The 17,942-nt window shown below is 35.8% G+C and overlaps 3 protein-coding genes across 6 annotated transcripts; all 3 read right to left on the bottom strand.

Annotated features, from left to right (window-relative positions):
- Window positions 1–9,654: 9,654 nt before the first annotated feature.
- Window positions 9,655–11,884, bottom strand: LOC112273465 (uncharacterized). Its single transcript, XM_024502299.3, has 2 exons — window positions 10,826–11,884; window positions 9,655–10,152 (listed from the first exon to the last, which is right to left on the bottom strand). The coding sequence occupies exons 1-2, from the start codon at window positions 11,195–11,197 to the stop codon at window positions 10,054–10,056; spliced, it is 471 nt and encodes a 156-aa protein (XP_024358067.1). The 5' UTR covers window positions 11,198–11,884; the 3' UTR covers window positions 9,655–10,053.
- A 175-nt stretch (window positions 11,885–12,059) lies between these two features.
- On the bottom strand, window positions 12,060–15,069 carry LOC112273188 (bZIP transcription factor 46). Of its 4 annotated transcripts, none has more exons than XM_073529516.2 (5): window positions 14,267–15,069; window positions 13,465–13,944; window positions 13,279–13,368; window positions 13,055–13,084; window positions 12,060–12,935 (listed from the first exon to the last, which is right to left on the bottom strand). In XM_073529516.2, exons 1-5 carry the CDS (start codon window positions 15,065–15,067, stop codon window positions 12,840–12,842), a joined length of 1,497 nt encoding a protein of 498 aa, XP_073385617.1. In that variant the 5' UTR covers window positions 15,068–15,069; the 3' UTR covers window positions 12,060–12,839. The 4 variants fall into 4 exon arrangements, with proteins under 4 accessions (XP_073385617.1, XP_073385618.1, XP_073385619.1 ...); XM_073529517.2 differs by having other exon boundaries at window positions 12,060–12,926; window positions 14,267–15,068; XM_073529518.2 differs by having other exon boundaries at window positions 13,297–13,368; window positions 14,267–15,068.
- A 177-nt stretch (window positions 15,070–15,246) lies between these two features.
- Window positions 15,247–17,229, bottom strand: LOC141044621 (uncharacterized). Its single transcript, XM_073529521.2, has 3 exons — window positions 16,758–17,229; window positions 15,651–16,484; window positions 15,247–15,464 (listed from the first exon to the last, which is right to left on the bottom strand). The coding sequence occupies exons 2-3, from the start codon at window positions 15,748–15,750 to the stop codon at window positions 15,247–15,249; spliced, it is 318 nt and encodes a 105-aa protein (XP_073385622.1). The 5' UTR covers window positions 15,751–16,484; window positions 16,758–17,229.
- Between the last annotated feature and the right edge of the window lie 713 nt (window positions 17,230–17,942).

Here is a 17,942-nt window from a genome sequence, read left to right as displayed (position 1 = left end):
AAGAAAAAAAATATATATATCTAGTATTTTTTGAGATTTTTTAATTAAATTTGAATTTTTATCAAAAAAAATTCAAGTTATAACTCCACTAACATATTTCATTTTAAAAAATAAACTTAAGTGAAATATGAAATCTAAAGTAAAATTTAAAGCTTTAAAGATGATTTTTACAAAACAAATTAAGCTTATATTGTGTTGATTTTTTTAATGTATTTTTTTATAGAAATAGATACATTTCACTTTACCTTGAGTACAACATTTCCATAAATGGGAGAAAATAATAAATTTTATATAGTAGATTTTTCTTCAAAAATATTTTAAGAAATCAAGATCAATCACGTGATCTACAATAAAGAAATTCTTATAATTGTAGATTTATTTTTAAAATGATGCTATTATTTAGAAGGCGCTTCTAATCTTTTGATTGTTTATACAAATCAGAAGAACCTTGAATATTTTATGGTAGCATATATTTTAAATTTTTGTCAAGCCTAATGGAGTATGTCTTTATCAAAATTTGAATTTAAGTTCATTTATTGACTAAAAAGACAACATAATTTGTCAAACACTCTTTCTAGATAGTTTTATCTCATACTAAAAGAAAAAATTATAGCTTTTGATTAACATCAAACCATTCTTTTGAAGCCAAAGAATTTTATTTTTAAGCTATAAAATCAACATTGATTATTTATTCAATTTTTTTAAAGAAAATTCAATCATGTATATCCTTAAATATTTTTATTTAAGGCATTAAAAATAATTATTCTAAATCTCATAATGCTTCTAAGTTTGACTTCAAGAATAATCTTCTCTACTTCAAAGTATGCTTATATTTTCCAAAAAATAAAGTGCAATTACGTACTTTTTAAGCTTGTCATATTTTTCTAATTATAGGATATTTTGGATATAAAAAGAGTTTAAAATTAGTATTAAGATATTTTTAATGGCTTCAAATGTAAAAATAAATTAAAGATTTTGTACAATCATATAATATTTGTTTAAGATCAAAATCTCTTTATCATTAATTTTATGGACTTTTTTAGTTATTACTTATATCAAAACAACCATGAACTTTTACTTCTATGGATTTTATCACAAATCTTTTAATTTCAAGTTCCTATGACTTTATATTTGTAATAGTAGATTATTTAATTAAGATGATATGTTTTGTATCATAGAAAAAAAAATTCCTAAGTAAAGAATCAACTAAATTTTTCCTTGACAATATTGATAACTATTACAAATTGCCATAAATTATTATATTAGATAAAAGAATTTAATTCGTATCAAGGATTTAAAAACTTCTTCTCAACATATTGAAGGTAGAAATAAAACTATCTATTGCTTTCTATCCTCAAATTCATCAACAAACATAATAAGTAAATAAAATTTTAGAGCAATATTTGAGATGAAGTATCAACTACCATCAAGATGATTAGATAATTCTTTTGCCATTAGCAAAGTTTTCTTATTATAATATGATATATTTTTCTATTTAATAAACATTTTTTTTATTAATTTTGATTATTATCTATAACTTAATACTTTTGATTTTTTAAAATTTGATGATTATAAAAAGGTAATGATAAAAAGCATATAATTTTAAAAAATTATAATGTGATCAATAAGAAGAAAATAAATTAAAAAAAAAAATTTATTAGTGAGTGTTATTGTAATATAGTCTCTTTAAGAATTAAGAGGTTTAGATGCCTGGTTCTATATATGAATGAAGGCACTTGTTATTCTTGATTCTATAATTTCTTTTATTTGAGGTTGTTTGTTATTTTCAAGTCTTTGTCATTTCTAACCAAGAGTGCTTGTCATTTTTTGGCTTATGTTGTCTTCAATCTAAGGTCTCTTATCTTCCAACATCTTTTCTAACATTCATTCTTCTATAGTAGTATTTTTATTAATTTTTTTTATTGTTAGCATGTCATATTACTAGACTTTTGATTTTTTGTATTTTCTTATAAGCCTTTTTCTTATTGTTAATTTCATATCTTATTATCTCAGTGCTTCTTAAAGAAATATTCTATCTTTACTTGCTGTATGCTTTGGTTCTTGTTTGCCACAAGGTATTATTTATTATTTTTTTATTAATATTATTTATATTGATGGTATTGTTAATACTAATAAAGAAATTTCAAGGACAAAAAAAAAAAACCTCTACTATCACTTAGACAATAAAACAAGAATTTTTGGTGCTCAAAAAAAATCAATCCAAAAATTCTATATGATTTTATGAAGTTGTAATTTTATGAATCTACACTAATTGATAAGTTTGTAAAAAATAAGTTAAAAGATACAACAAAGAAAAATACATAGAATTTTTGAATACTTAAGAAAATAAACAATAGTTATCAATAAGTTTAGGTAGAGTTGAATTATCAAGTGTTTGAGTTTGAACTTTGATTTGTAATTTTTAAATTTGATCTTATTTATGGCTTTTGTTAAAATATTTGTAGATTAATTTATTATTTTAATAAATTCTATTTTTATTATATTATCTTTAATTTTTGCCAAATAAAATTCTAATCTATTTTAAAGTATTTTATCTTGTTGTAAAAAATTAGATTCTTTGATATTTTTATATTGTGTTAAATGTGACACCAACTTATTATCAACTTCTTATTTCCTAGTCCTACCTCTTCTACTAGTGATTTTAGCCAAATTGCTTCATATGTACACTTTGTTGAAGCTCAATATTAGGATTTCTATAAGAATCTTGTAATTGAATTCTATATTTTAGAACACCAAGATACAAATGTAGAGCTATAAGTAAAAAGATATATATATTGATTCAAATTTGGTTGCCTAAGTCTCTTCTATAGTTTGTATCCAAAAATCTTTGAAGTTGATTCTCTTCCCTTTGCGAGAACTAAAGATCAATAAATGGATTTTTGCTGAGGTGGTGATCAATTTGTTATACAACATCTAGGTGAAGTTGTTGTCAATTATGCATGTATTGGCTGGTCAGAGACGTTGCAAAGTCAATATTTGATTTTGTTATTATATGATAAAGAAGTTGGATGATAAGTCCTTGATACTTTGTTGTATCTGTTGTAGGAATTTGAGTTTATTTATGAAGTACAAGGTGAGGTGAAAATAGAACAACCTTTGAGTAGTGAATAGAGATACTATACTTTTGAAGAATAGAATAAACATAATCAGTTTGGTGTAGGAATATATTATAAGATAGTGGAAGTATTTGGACATTAAAAAACTTATGCATTAACTTAAGATCCTTCATTTTAAATTTCTTGAATGTATTTATTTTAAAAAAAGTAATGTGCACAATAATGGATCTAATAATAAAGAAGTCCTTTACATATAAGATGAAGATAGCGATAAAGGTTTTGTTGAAAAAAAAGTAGATGTTAGAATCGGCATGGATCTTTTACTTGCTGTGGTGATGAAGGTACGTATCAATGTGGGCATACTACATTGTTGTATAATTTAAAGTCTTACTTAAGAATACACCGAGCACTTAATTGTAAAAGATAAATTGGAAAATACAACAACAAGATCTTAAAAATTCTAATAGAAACTTAAATAAACTTTAATTAAATCTTAATCAAATCCAAAAGAAGTCTTAAATAAATCATAAAATAAATATAAAGAAATCTAAAAGAACATCTAAAGAAATCATAAAAGTTTACAAAATATCCTAAAAATATATGTATATATATATATATATATATATATATATATAATATTAAATATATAAATATAAAAGTAATATTGAAAATAAAATTATAAACAAATCTTAACTAAATCCTAATAAAGTCTTAATACAAATCCTAAATAAATTCTAATAAAATTATAATAAAATATCAAATAAATATTAATATAAAATTTGAATGAATTTTAATTAAATACTAACCAAATTTTAATAAAATCCCGATAAAATCCTAATAAAATCCTAAATAAGTCCTAAAAAAGCTCTAAATTCTAAATTCTAATTTAATCTTAATAAAATCCTAATAAAATCTTAATCAAATCTTTACCATATCCTAAAGGTAGAATAAAATCTTAATATATAGTAATTTAATCATAAATTTTAACTCAAAATTCTTAAAATTTTTAATTTATCAATGAAAAATAAGTTTCTTTTAAAACTTGTAAAGTTGTAGGAAATAAAGATTGCTAGTAGTGAACAAAAATTTATCTCAATTTAACTAAAAAAAAAATTAAATCTTAAAAATTCTCATTGGTTTATCTAATTCTAATTTCTAAGTTTCTAATACATTTTTGTTTCGATAATCTTCAAATGAACTATTAGATTAAGTTCAAACTTACAAAGCACATTAAATACAATTACAATCATTTAACCACAAATTTCACCTATAGATCTACTACCAATCTTCCAAAAGTTTTCAAAGTATAAACCATTTATATTTTGCATAAAACAAAGTCATTCCAAAACAACCTTAACTTTGCAAAGCCTTTACAACGACTTTATCAACTCAAATCACTCAAAATCAATATCCAAAGAACCTTTTACTAGTTTTCTTTTAAATATTTTTGTTTAATCAACCACAAAATATTAGAATTACCACAGGTGCATGGTTTTGTGTCTTGGGATCTAATTTCGATTCTAATTCTCAATCAATCCTCTCTAAGTATCAATTCTTGGTTTCTAAGATAATTTTTATTAAAAATTATTTTCAATCATTTTCTAAAAATACTGATATTATTAATTTTCTTATAATCTACATTATTTTTTCTTATTTATGGTCTTATAAAGTAAATAGAAATTATTTTTATAAAAAAATATAAATACTAAATATTTTTATTATCTTTCTATTTTTTATTTATATTTTATTATTATATTTTTTAATTAGATTCTCTTATAATAGAATCCATGTTTTTTTCTTTAACCTAATATCTATGTTACAACGTGACAATGCTTGAGGACTTTGGCAAAGACCATAAAGAGATTGTGAAAAGCAATATACTTAATGTTCTTTGCCAAGGAAGTCACAACCTAGTCGTTGTAGTATATATACAATGTCATTAAGATCTCTAATTATAATAGCCGTAATAATACCAAAGTAATAAATCGACTAGCCTTTATAAACCACAACTACTATAATGAATCAAATTAATTTTTAATAAAAAAATAGAAGAAAATATTTATTATCTTAAGCTACAACCCTTGCTTTGAAAATTTATTTTATTGTTGGATGACTATTAGTACTAGGTATATATTTAGAAATCTTACAAAAAATAATTGGTTGTACACTTGGTAAAAGAGGTACTAATATCCAAGTTATGTTTTTTTTAATGGAGAGAAGTTTAAAGACTATAGCTTTGATCCACCATTTATTAGAATATGCGTTTTGAAAGTTGAAGGATTTATATTTTTTTTTAACAAGACAAATAAAATTTTCATAAAAATCATGGAATACATAGTATTGATGAGGATTATATAGTTGGATGGACTGCCAAGGTTGATATAGAGGCGACATTGCTAGAGATGAGGAAGTTTTTTGTTAGTTGTTAGAATTGACTAGAGATTTGTCAATAATAGAAAATAGTAATTGTTGGTCAAAAATTGATAATGGCAACAAAGTTTATTCTTTTAAGAATTTAAAATTTTTTTTGTTGAATAAGGGTATAGTTGGTCTTAATATTTTAAAGAATTCATCAATTATTCATTTTAATATTTTTAATAGATTAAAAAATATACATCTTCGAAAATTACTATAGAGAATAAATGTAGGTAAATTTAATAATATCTTATGAAAAATCTTTTTAAAAGGTTCAATATTGGAATTTGACTTTATATTTGTTTATATGTAATTATTAGGTTAAAAAATTGGCTATGTATTGCACATATTGGCCACTTGTAGTAGAAGTTTGTCATGTGGCGTACTATAAAACTTGTCTTGCAAATTAGATACATGGCTTCTAAATTAGACATGCATTGGAGGTCTTATAGAATGTTGCCACGTAGCTCTTAATTAGATAGTATATATGGAGGCAAGAATAAAATATTTTTTATTTTTCTCAGTACTTTTCTAGTCTTTAATCTTATCTCAAAAGTCTCAAATTTTCTTGTCTTTGGCAATAGCAATTTCAGTTTAATATTATACTATCTTTCAGTGATTATCTACTCTTTTTTAGTGATACAAGAATGTATTGACATTTTGGTTCTTTGTAATATGTGTCCTTAATACTTTAGTAATTATTATTTTATTTTTAATTTTATACTATCTTTGAGTGATTATCTATTCATTTTAAATGACACAAAAGTACATTGATGTTTTAGTGCTTTGAGATTCATGTCCTTAATATCAACCTTTATAATTTATAAGAAATTAACTATTGATCATTACAAAGCTAATAAGCATTGTTCACTTGGTGCAAAGAAGAAGATTTTATTAACCATTAATTCAATTTCATTCTTGCAATATATTTACTATCAAAGACTACTACAATACAAAATAGGATAATACCACAAATCTTTGGTAATAATATTTATAACTAAAAAAAGGTATTAGAGACAATAATTATAAATTTAAATTAAATTTTGATTCCAATAATAGAACAACAAAAATTACAAGTGAATAAGAATAAATAACATCCGCTTATGATTAATAGTTATAGATTACAAAACTTCTGATAATTAAAGAAGATTGCACTAAAGTTTTAAAATGTGAATTGTAAAAATAAAAATGATTAAAATTTACTTAGAAAATGGATATTATTGAATAAATTTCTTTTAAGTACTCAAGATGATTTTTAATTTATAAATCAAGAATATTATTAGTAATCACATGTAACTTTTATATAATAATGAATCAAAAATTATCAAATTTAGCTTAATATGCTTCCTAAGAGAACTTTCAAACTTTGACACTTAAAAATTTTAGATGGAATTTTTTTCAAAAGTCCTGAGATCACATACTATTACCTATGATTGCAATGGCTCTTATCATTGCATTGATTCTTATCATTCTATTGTTTTTTTCCTATTACTTTGTACCACCAATTATCACAAAGTATTGCAAATTAGCACATAGTATTGTTGCTTTCGTTGCTACAAATTGCCAACTATTTGTATTGCTTAGCATTACTTGATACTAAAAGAATCAATATGTAGCCAAGATAATGGCAATGTAGATAAGATTGGCTATGTGCAAAGTGTACGAGTGTAAGGTTCATGAAATCCTACACAACAATAGCTTTTTTATTTTTTATTTTTTTATAACAAAAAATAAAATTATTTTATAAGAAAATAATAAATAAATAAATAAATAATATCTTTTAAAAAATAAAGAAAGAAAAAAAATCAAATCAAATATTATAACTCAAATATTTCTACCACTACTTCAACTTTGTGACTGAGAATTAATTGAAGCACAAAATCTAATTTATAAATTAAGTACTCTATCTTATTGTACTCTACATTCTAAAGGTTCATTTTAGGCCTTGTTGTAAACTCTACTAATCCATCATAGTAATTAATTACATAATACCATAAATAGTAATAAAAAAAGGCTTAATATTATTCTTTGCTCTAATCTTTGATATTGTATAGTACCTTGATTGCACCTTTGTGCTGCACCAAAACCTCAACTTATAGTTTGTGTTGCACTGCATACTAAATTAGTATTCAATTCCATACAATAGTAATTAAATATTAGCAACATAATATCTAAATTAATACAAAAAAATTAATAATAAAAATAATAATAACTAAAATAATTAAAGAAGAGAGGATTTATTTTTCTTTATTTTTTTCTATTCTATTTCAATTCTACAAAGTTGAAGAAGAAAAAACATTCTTATCAAGTTAAGGATGGAAAATCTAAATACAACTTAGTCAAGCTATCTCTTACACCACAAAAAATGAGTACAAGAGTACAAGTATATAGAAAATATCCTAAAAGTTTACCAAATGGCTAAATCACCATAGCTAAGCAAAATCTTATAAACATCAACTTTTACTCTTAAAAACACTTACAAGATTTGACTTGATAAGAATGTCAAGTTAAAGGGATTTTTCCATCTAAAGCCTAAAACACCATTATTCTTTATTTTTGTATATTTTATGATATTTAATTTTTATATATCTATATTTACTATAATTTTTAGTAAAAAATACTTATATATATATAATATTAATTCTTTAATTTTTTTTAAAATAAAATTAATAAAATTCTTCTAAAAATTTATCATATTTTTTTATTAACATGTTATAGATATGTAGTCTTTTTATTATCTTATTATATTATAAATATTATTAAAGTTGTTTGATTTTTGGTTTAATACTTGCCAATTGTAAACCAAATTATTGTATAATAGACAATTAATGTATAAATAATATCATATATAGGTCTTAGGATACAATAAGACAATAGATTTTTTTACATAATGAATTAAAAGTTATTATGAAAAAAAATTAATTTAAAGATAAATTTGATGAATACCAATTTTTTTTGAATTATTAAAGATAAATTTGACTAATATTAAATGAATTATATTATTTAGTTAGACAAGTGAGATTTAAACTAAATATAACTTTATTTATAAAATAATAATTAAATATATAAGATAATACATGATAATGTAGAAGTGTGTGGTCTAAAGAATCATGTAGGAGAATAGAAAGTTTGAGAATAAAAAACTTTTAATAATAGAAGAAGTTTGGATTAGTTTTAAATTATAATTTATTTTTTAAAAGTGAAAGATTTTTTATTGTGGATTGAAGTTTTTATACTTTGAAAAGAAATCATGAATCTTATTAGAATTTAAGGTCTTAGATAACATCAAAAGAAAATAAATAAATAGATTGTAGCAATAGCTATTGCAAATCTGATACATACTAGATTTATGCATATAGTTTGAGTTGTAAGACAAGAAAATTTCCTTAGTGTCGACTTAATAATTTGGTCTATTGTCAAGGATACGGATGTACATTAAAATCAAATTCCTAAAGAAAAGAATTTATCTTGCAATAAAAATAAAATAAAATTGTATGAAATAAGAATTGTATATATAAAAATATATACTCAAACATCAAACTATAAATTCTTAGTATGAAGTAGAAATATTAATAAGATAATTATTAGGTTCAATTAGCAACATAATATCTTTAATACATGTATAGTATTTTTGACAACAAAGGTTCAAATTTACTATTCAAATTATAAAAACGTACAAAAATTTTAATTTGAATAATTTAAATATAATCTTATCTTGAAAAAAAATTGTTAGATATTTTAAATATGTAATCTTTGTTCTACCAAATTTAAATTCTATTAAATGATGATTTTTTTTTGAAGCTTTTACCAAAAAATATAAAAATTATAAAAATATAAAATTATAAGAGGCAAAAAAACAACACCAACAACAACAACAAATATATGCATGTATATAAACATTATTATATATATATATATATATATATATATATAATCTTTATTGACCAAATTTTATTCCTAAGTCATCAATTAGAACAATAAAACTTATATACATCAAGCAGAAGAGTATCAACCAAAACTTACACAAATTTACAAAATTCATCTTCAGAGTAGAAAACTTCTCTTCCAAATAAGATATTAATTGAAATTTACAATGAATAATTCTACACCCAATAATACAAGTTTAAATTAACATGTATATGCACGTATAAACATTAAATAATTGCTATTACAAAAAAAATCATACCAATTATATTTAAAAATAAATTTTGAACCTCTTGCAACCAAGTGTTGTACACACAATATGACGTATGCATTAAAGAATGCATACGTCAACGTTTGATGTGCCGGACACAAATAAGCAACTTCTAGTGGACACATGGACTTCAAAGTATGGAAATGAAAAATGAGCCTCCACCGAAGCAAATTGGTCTTCGAAATCAGACAAAAAAAAGGGATGGAGCTGTGCACGCCAAATGCGCACTCCGCCTTCACAGCCAGTCTGTGAAACCCACCAGCACCTGAACCAATTTACCCGCTTCATCTCATTCTCCAATCCCCTCAAAAGCTCGAATGCGCTCATGCACCGCAAGCGATTGCCACACATCACAGCTTCGGCTAGTCAACCCAGAATCGCACGCAGTGAGGGGTGGCCGACTTTTAACAGTCGACTGCAGACTTCTAGGAATTGCGTACCAGTGTCTCTGTTCGGGCATGAGTACTGCCATCCATGAAGAGGTTCATATCATATTGTAGAGTAATTTCCAAAAAAATTATTACAATTCAATCAAAAAAAAAAAAAAAATGCAAATAATTTGATCAATTCAAAATCAGATTCCATTGTGCAAGTACTCTAGAGTGATAGAAATGAAAATACAAAAAAAATTATGTCTTACAATTGGCATAAATAAAAGACAGTGAAAATATCATGCTAAAATATTCTCTTACAAATATCTATATATATAGGGAATTGTTAGAGCCACATCCCCAAACCAAATGTTGGGAGATAGGGAACAAGGGATGGGGTTAGAAAACAAAGCATGGAAGTTTGAAACATGAAACAAAGACATGGAACAAAGGAGGAAGACAGGAATGGACAGAATTGATCATGAGATGGTTATATGGGATGTGGCTTTAGAACATTGGGGTGTGGCTTTAACAACTCTGTCTATATATATATATATATATATATATGAAAATCATTTAATTCTATATACACACAAACTAGAAAGCACTTGATTTAACTTTTAAGATTCAATTTTAAAATTTTTAATCCATTAAATACTTCAAAACTTAAAAATAAATAAATAATGAAATTGCAATATCTTGACATGAAGGGGCATATACAGGCCGTAGTACAATGCATCGAGAAGGGGAGGCAGGAGATGAATCACCCTGGCCCGGTAAAACTCACGGACCCACACCATGAGATGAGACCACCGCATCGCGAAGTCCAGGTCCAGCCGTGCCAACCTGAACCTAGCCCGGCCCGACCTTGCCCACCAATTGGGAAAAAAGGAAACGTACCCGCGCAATTTCAGGATCTTTCCGGGTCCCGAATTAGTGCCGAGACCCAGTTTGCATGAATCCGGAAATTCACCAACACGTGTCAGACCCCTGTGACATACGACTGCAGCATCGCAGTGGGAATTCCAAAAAAATTGTGTATAAAGACGGGGCCAATGAGGCACTGCCAAGCGGCCGCCAAGTAACAAGCGGGCACAACCCAAAAATAATTTATTGCTATGCTTTGACAGCATCCCCATTTTGGCCGCTTTGAGGCACCTGCTGAGAGCTTTCCTCGAAGAATAGACGCCACTAGTTGCTACCCACGTCGCCTCACATTATTGAAGGATAAGATGCATACAGTCAGATCTCGAATGAGAAAGTTTAAGTGATCGTCCTGAAATGGATGAATACCTTGTACTATATGACCCATTTTAAAAACCAATATTATTAAAATCTAGTTTTTCACCCCAGGGAAATCACAATAACCAGAAGTGTTCTTTTATACACTATCCAAACTCAAATAAATCACAACACGACAGTGTCACTATGAAGCAGGGAATTTACACTAATTACACAATTCATGGATGCACTGAGAAGTAGGTTTAATTGAAACATACAGAAAGTCCACCATGAGTAGTCTTTTGTGTTATCACCTAAAAAAACAAGAGTAACGAATTAAATATTTCATATAAACTCCTCAAAATAAAGCGAGGCAATATTCCCAATCATTCAATGATGGTACTACTGATCATTCTCTTCAAAAATTAAGGATACGATTTCAAAACAACGAACACCAATCAATTGACTAAACCTCACAATTTGCTGATTTCAACCCATTAGAAGGCCTCTAGTTATAACCAAACAATTAAACAATACAGAATGTAAGAAAATCAAAATGAACACAACAGAGCACAGCCCTAAACCTAACACAACGAGATTATAGTTAAGAGAGACTTGAAATTACTCAGCAAGGCATCAAAGAAACCGACTGCAATCAAACTGAAGTCGAAATAAGCAACATGGACAACAACCTCTTCCATATTGTAAGGGTCATCCACGATAGACAAGCACTGGTCAACAATTCTCACACCAACCACTTCATGGACCACGACACACAAATAGGAACGGAGATTGCTTGTCTGAACTTCGCTTCAGTCGGTCATGCTTTCGTACACACATGTGCAAAAAATCGATCCCTCTTACCCTCGGATATACCGCACAACCTCCCCAAAGCCCTCCACCTCAGTGTGCCCACTCTAATAACTCAACAGACCATCCTTGATGGCCTTGGAACTCCTCCATTTCACTACCTCTATCTCTGACCTTAACCCCGACCAACTCTACACTGTAATGGATACCTCACGCAAAACGCTGCGCTCATATGTGTACAGGTGAGGCCCCAAAACAGACAATGCTGCTCTCTCCACAGCAAACCACTGTGCTATACATCTCCACTCGCACTTACTTCGCTCCCACCGCCCCTTCTCGCCGCGCTGGCCGCTGCTTCTACCCACCGCCTGGGAACCTCCCACTCCTCCCGCGCTTCCTTCTCCCCTCAAACCGCTATTCACATCTCTCCTCTTCAATGCTGCCACTCCCACCTCTCTCCTCTTCAATGCTGCCACTCCCACCTCCTCCCACCACGTCCATCATCCCCCCGCTCTCTCCAAACCATCCTTCCACGTCTCCGACAGCCTTCCCTGGAACCCGCTCCACGGACTCCGGGACAACCCGCTGCAAGATCCCACCCATGTGTCTACAGCCGCCAGCCAGCCTCAACTGCTGTTGCTCAGTTCCCACTCCTGGAACATGCATCGACTTCCCACACCGTTCGGATCCTGCTCGCCTTTCTCACATTTCCCACCGCCCACCCGGCGGCTCTTACGCTCCCGCTCCCCACTACCACGTTGCCGTCTTCGTCCTCCGCAACGTGCTCGACTTCTTCGCTCCACCCACTGTCGTCGCGGACTTCAATATATCCATTATCTGCAAACACTGCCACATTCGCCTCAATCAACACTCCCCGCATTTCCAACCTCCCCACCCACCACCACGACACCACCACCAACGCCCCTACCAATTCAACTACATCGCCACCTTCCCACCACGCCTACCTGCTTTTTCCTCCGCTCTGCCTCTTCCTCCTGCATCACCAAACACAACACACACCCCAACCTCTTCAGATCCTGCTCTTCCCCTTCCTTCCATCCACCCCTTCCCGCCCCACACCAAATGCATCACACGTCCTCCGCATCACCAACTCTCCCCCCTCCTCCCAACCCCGCAACCCCCAAAAACCACCCAACAGGTTGCTACTCGGCAAGAAGGCGGTACGTACAGATTTTCTGGTGGATACCTGCTGCTTCCTCAGCCGCATGTTTTCCTCCTTCAGTTGGCTCACTTCCGCCTCCAGCTCCACCGTGTAAGCCTGCACACCAACCCCCCCACAACTTTAGCCATCCCCGTCTCCACACCCCCGCCCTTCCACCGCAACCACCACCACAACCCTCACCCCCCCCCCTACCTGCTTCCGAGCCCGCGACCGCGCCGCCGACTCCCTGTTCTTGATCATCCGCCGCTGCCGCCTCTCCACCACCTTCTCCACTGGCCCATCCGGTCCTCTCTTCCTCCCCCTCACCGACCCGTCCAGCCCGTAGTGCATCGGCGACAGAGACAGACCGCTCCGACCCCCATCCGAATCCGGACTCGGTGGAGAATTCGGCGCCAGCCCCATGTTCACCGTCATCCCGCCCCCCATCGCCCCGCCCAGCCCCATCGCCAGTCCCCCGCCCGTCATCCCCCCTCCCATGCCTGGCCCCATGTTTGCCCCCATCGCTCCACCCATCCCCAGCCCCGCCATCCCCACCATCGGACCAGCCCCGTTCCCCATCCTCTTCGCCGCCACGTTCACGTAAGCCGCCTCCGCCGCTGCCTGCTGCTGCTGTTGCAGCATGTGCTGCTGCTGGTGCAGCTGTTGCTGGGCGATGCTCCGCAGCCAGTCAGCCTGCTCTCACAACCACGCAATGCCACTCATCACAACCCACAATCCTCACACCCCCACCTCCACCATGCTGTCCCCAAACACCCTAACCCCCACACGCGTCCCCAATTACACTCCACGCTCAACATACACCTCTACACTTCCTCACCACCATCCCATCGCATCTTTCCACCTTTACCCACCACCTCATCCTTCCCACTCTATCACCACCCTCCACACCGCTCTACCACCTCCACCCCTCTACCACAACGCCCATGCGCTTCTCACACTCCTCTTCCACACCCCCGCTACCCCCACTATCCTCACCCGCACCCTCATCCCTTACCTGCTGCTGCTGCTGTTGTTGCGTCGCAGCCGCGTGGTTCTTGTTGTACTCGTCTATCTGCATTGCTTCTATGGTCGCCTGGCTCGTCATCGCGTTAGCAGGCGACAGCGACAGCGTCGGTACGATCTCGCCACCCCGCTCTCCGTGCGCACCTCTCGCTTTCTCCTGGTTCCCCAGCGCCCCCACAAACGCCCCGAATCCTTGCGTCGATACCTCCGACTCCTCCCTCATCACCCCCGCCTTCACCAGAAAGTCCTCCAGAGTCATCTCCCCGAACGTCTGCGTCCTCTCCTGCTCCGACGCCCCTGCGGCCGGCTCCCCGCTGCCCTCCGAATTCCCCGACGACCCCCGATGTATGTCCTTCCATACCTCGTCCACCGTCTTCCTGCTCAGCGTTCGCGGCAACGTGATCGATCCTTGCCTCTGCAAACTCGATTGCCGAGATAGCATTCCCCCGCCACCTTGTCCTGCATCGCCCACGGATCCCATCGCCGCCGCCATCGCCTGACTCTCTTCTGCCGTCCATATGTTCTTCAAAAATTCGTCCATGTTCATGGACCCGAAGTTCTTCCCCGGCTCCGACAGCGCATTCTGGAACTCATCCAGCGTCAGCGAGTATATCGACGATTGCCGCGCCAGTGAATTGAACCGGCTTCCCAAACCCGCCAGGCTCGACCCCGCCAGTCCATTGCTCGCGCTCGACGCACTCGCCCCGTTCGACGCCCCTCCCCCTGCTCCTGCTCCTGCTCCTGCTCCTCCACCCCGACCTTGCGTTCGCGGACTCAGCGCCCGCGACGCCATGCCTCCGTCCTCCGCCCAAACACCCGGCTTCTCGCCCTCCGACGCTGCTACCCTTCGGGCAGCACGGTTTCGGGCCCGGCTGCGGGCGTCTGGGCCTGCCAGTGCTCCTGCTCTCTCTTACCACAAAAACTTCCCTCTCGAACACCACCAGTCCGCCGCACCACGCTCCCTCACGCACGTTACTCTAGGTGCCAACGCCTCGTCTGCTCTCGCCTGCGCGAATCCTGCCCGCCACACTCCAGCTGCACACCCTCTGTGCATGTACCACGCTCCGGATTCACTGGGCTCCCGTAACCCCGAAGTCGCGAACACATCAAACATCCACCCCACGTCCCCGCGATCCTTCTACACACTATATCACATCGACATGTCTCCAATTGCACCCCCACCTCTCCGTCTGCAGGCCACACACACACTCAGTCCGCCATCTAACCACCTGCATCCGCTCACACGCCACACACGCACACACGCAACTCCATAACTTCACACTTCAAACCCACATCCACGCCAGATTAGACCTCCACCGTGCACACATCCATTCATGAACTTCTTCGTAGCTCTGCGTGACCCCATGCATCCTTACCCTGCCAACTCCATACCCGTGCGACATGCTCACCGAACACTGCACATCGCACGCGCACCGACCATGCCCATGCCCATGCCGTTAACTCCACTGCACCCATCGCCAACCCAGATGCCCCACCGAATCCACCTCCCACGCTGTCCTTTGCATACCCACCTCCACTCCTTCTGCTATCATCCCCTTCACTACATCTCGCAGGGGTACTCGTTACCACACAACCACTCTCTCTCTCTCTCTCTCTCTCTCTCTCTCTCTCTCTCCACACTCGACGCTATAACCAACTCCCGTGGTTTGGTTACCGCACCGCACATACCTTCCATGCTAACACTTTCCCGCACCTTCATCCACACTCACCACCAAATCTCACGTGCCAGGAACTGAAATCGCCCATGCCTAGCCTCCCCATCGCTACGCATTCACAACGCCACTGCTATCTATACCCAACATTCCGCCCTCACGACCTTCCCAACGCTCTACCATAACCTTCAGCATTCACGCACGGCATGCTCTCGCTCACCAGGTACCAAACCCTACACCGAAACACCAACTCTTCCCATCTACGCCTACATCACACCACCACCACCCTACTAATCTAGCCTCCCTTCCCACATCCAATTTCTGGTCCCCACACCAAGACGCTACCAATGCACCACATTCTACCTCTCACCCACCCCAAATCGCCCTGCCACGACCACCCCCACTTCACTACCGCACCCATGCATGAAACTCGCCTAACCACAACCCCAAACGACTCCGCAGCTCACCCTGCGATGAACCACGATGGGATGCCACACCGCCTTCACCCATCGCCACAACCAGGTGCGCTCTTTCTCTCTGCAAGCAACCCCCTCTTCAACCCTCGCAAAATTCTAATATTTCCAAGAACCACCGCCGATGGCCATCGCCGACCCCGGCGAATGCTTCAAGTCATCGCAAAAACTCAGGAACGGCAAAACACAAGGGAAGGAAGGGCAAGAGAACGTCGGGGCGGGCGGCATCCGCGCCCCGAGTGAACCAAGCGGGGCGACCCGCACAAATCCAAGCCTTGCCGACCAAGTGGAAACAACCCAGAACAAGGAAAGCGACGTGCATGGCATGGAAACTCACCTACGCAGCGACGAAACAGCATCCAAGAGCAGCAGCGGGGTCGGGAAGGTGACAAGCGGCAAAGCAGCGATGCTGGCTGGCACTACACGAGTTGGATAGAGAAGCCCAACTCTCGGCTTCACCCTCGCTCTCGGGAACGATGCTCCTTTCTGCAATTCTACTAGTCTACTCACTCCAGTGACGTGCTGTGTTGTGTTCAAGCCCTGCCCGCGTGCCTGCGTGCTGCTTCACCCGATGCGCTTGCTTGCGTGTACAAGCTAGAGTGGAGCAGGATGAGGCAATGGAAAGAAAGGTCCACGAAATTGGGTGCCACACAGAGAGAGTATGAGAGCGTCCTTACGACAGAAATGCGCTGGACTTCCACTACAACGATGACGAGATCCTACTCCTCCTCCTCACCAGAAAACCTCGCAACCAGGCGGCACGGTGCTGCCAGACACTCGGTGGATCAAAGGAAAAGACCATTAAAAAGCGGGGCGTAGGGGTGGGGAAGAATACTTCAAACGGGGGCTGGGGTGGGTTGGGCATGGCTGGGCCGGGTCTCTGAGGGACGACGACCCGTCCTGGCGCACCCCCCCGGAAATTCCTGGCTGAGGGCCCTTGCTTGACGGCCCTTCGTACTAGGTGTCACTGCATGTAGGCGCCACGTTACAAGCGGGCTTTTCTTTTATTTCTGTCTCTTTCGGGGGTCTTTCTTTTTTCTTTCTCTACCTCTCTTTCCTTTCTTATTTTCTCTTTGCCCTTGTGTTACCACTCCTCGGCACTCATGTTGGCTGTATTTATTCAATGGCCATTGCAATTCCCATGGAATTGGTGAGTTTGATTATTTTTATTTTACCACCCCCCCGCCTTTTCCCTTTTTGAACTATTATGCATTTGTAGGATTATTTGGTATGAAAAACATGTCTCAGAAAACTTGATTGAAGATGTGAAACTCTACATTTTGAGTACTACAAAAACAAAAAACAAAACAAACAAACAAACAAACAAACAAATCAAAAAAAAAAAAAAAAAAAAAAAAAAATCGTAGCAAGAAAATTGTGTATTTCTTTTTTTTTGTTTGATTGATGATGTGGTGAAACACCAATTCATAGTTCTTATATGGAAGTGTTGATTAGGTGGTATGAAAACTACCAAAGCTTCATTTTTTTTCTTTTTTTTTTTCACCCTTGTGTGTAAATGTAG

The sequence above is a fragment of the Physcomitrium patens genome, chromosome 20 (genome assembly GCF_059467195.1).
Source record: "Physcomitrium patens ecotype Gransden chromosome 20, ASM5946719v1, whole genome shotgun sequence".
Classification (NCBI taxonomy): domain Eukaryota; kingdom Viridiplantae; phylum Streptophyta; class Bryopsida; order Funariales; family Funariaceae; genus Physcomitrium; species Physcomitrium patens.
This window is presented reverse-complemented; position numbering and strand designations above follow the sequence as displayed.

What these genes read in the sequence shown, in the direction of transcription:
- LOC112273465 (XM_024502299.3), bottom strand. Translation starts at nt 11,197, where the DNA reads ATGGGGATGCTGTCAAAGCATAGCAATAAATTATTTTTGGGTTGTGCC. An exon ending in GTGAGTTTTACCGGGCCAGG is followed by an intron (nt 10,153 to 10,825) that starts GTGATTCATCTC and finishes CATGGATGGCAG; the next exon opens with TACTCATGCCCGAACAGAGA.
- LOC112273188 (XM_073529516.2), bottom strand. Translation starts at nt 15,067, where the DNA reads ATGGCGTCGCGGGCGCTGAGTCCGCGAACGCAAGGTCGGGGTGGAGGA. An exon ending in AACAACAGCAGCAGCAGCAG is followed by an intron (nt 13,945 to 14,266) that starts GTAAGGGATGAG and finishes TTGTGAGAGCAG; the next exon opens with GCTGACTGGCTGCGGAGCAT. An exon ending in GGTCGCGGGCTCGGAAGCAG is followed by an intron (nt 13,369 to 13,464) that starts GTAGGGGGGGGG and finishes GTTGGTGTGCAG; the next exon opens with GCTTACACGGTGGAGCTGGA.
- LOC141044621 (XM_073529521.2), bottom strand. Translation starts at nt 15,750, where the DNA reads ATGGGTGCAGTGGAGTTAACGGCATGGGCATGGGCATGGTCGGTGCGC. An exon ending in ACGGGTATGGAGTTGGCAGG is followed by an intron (nt 15,465 to 15,650) that starts GTAAGGATGCAT and finishes TGTGGCCTGCAG; the next exon opens with ACGGAGAGGTGGGGGTGCAA.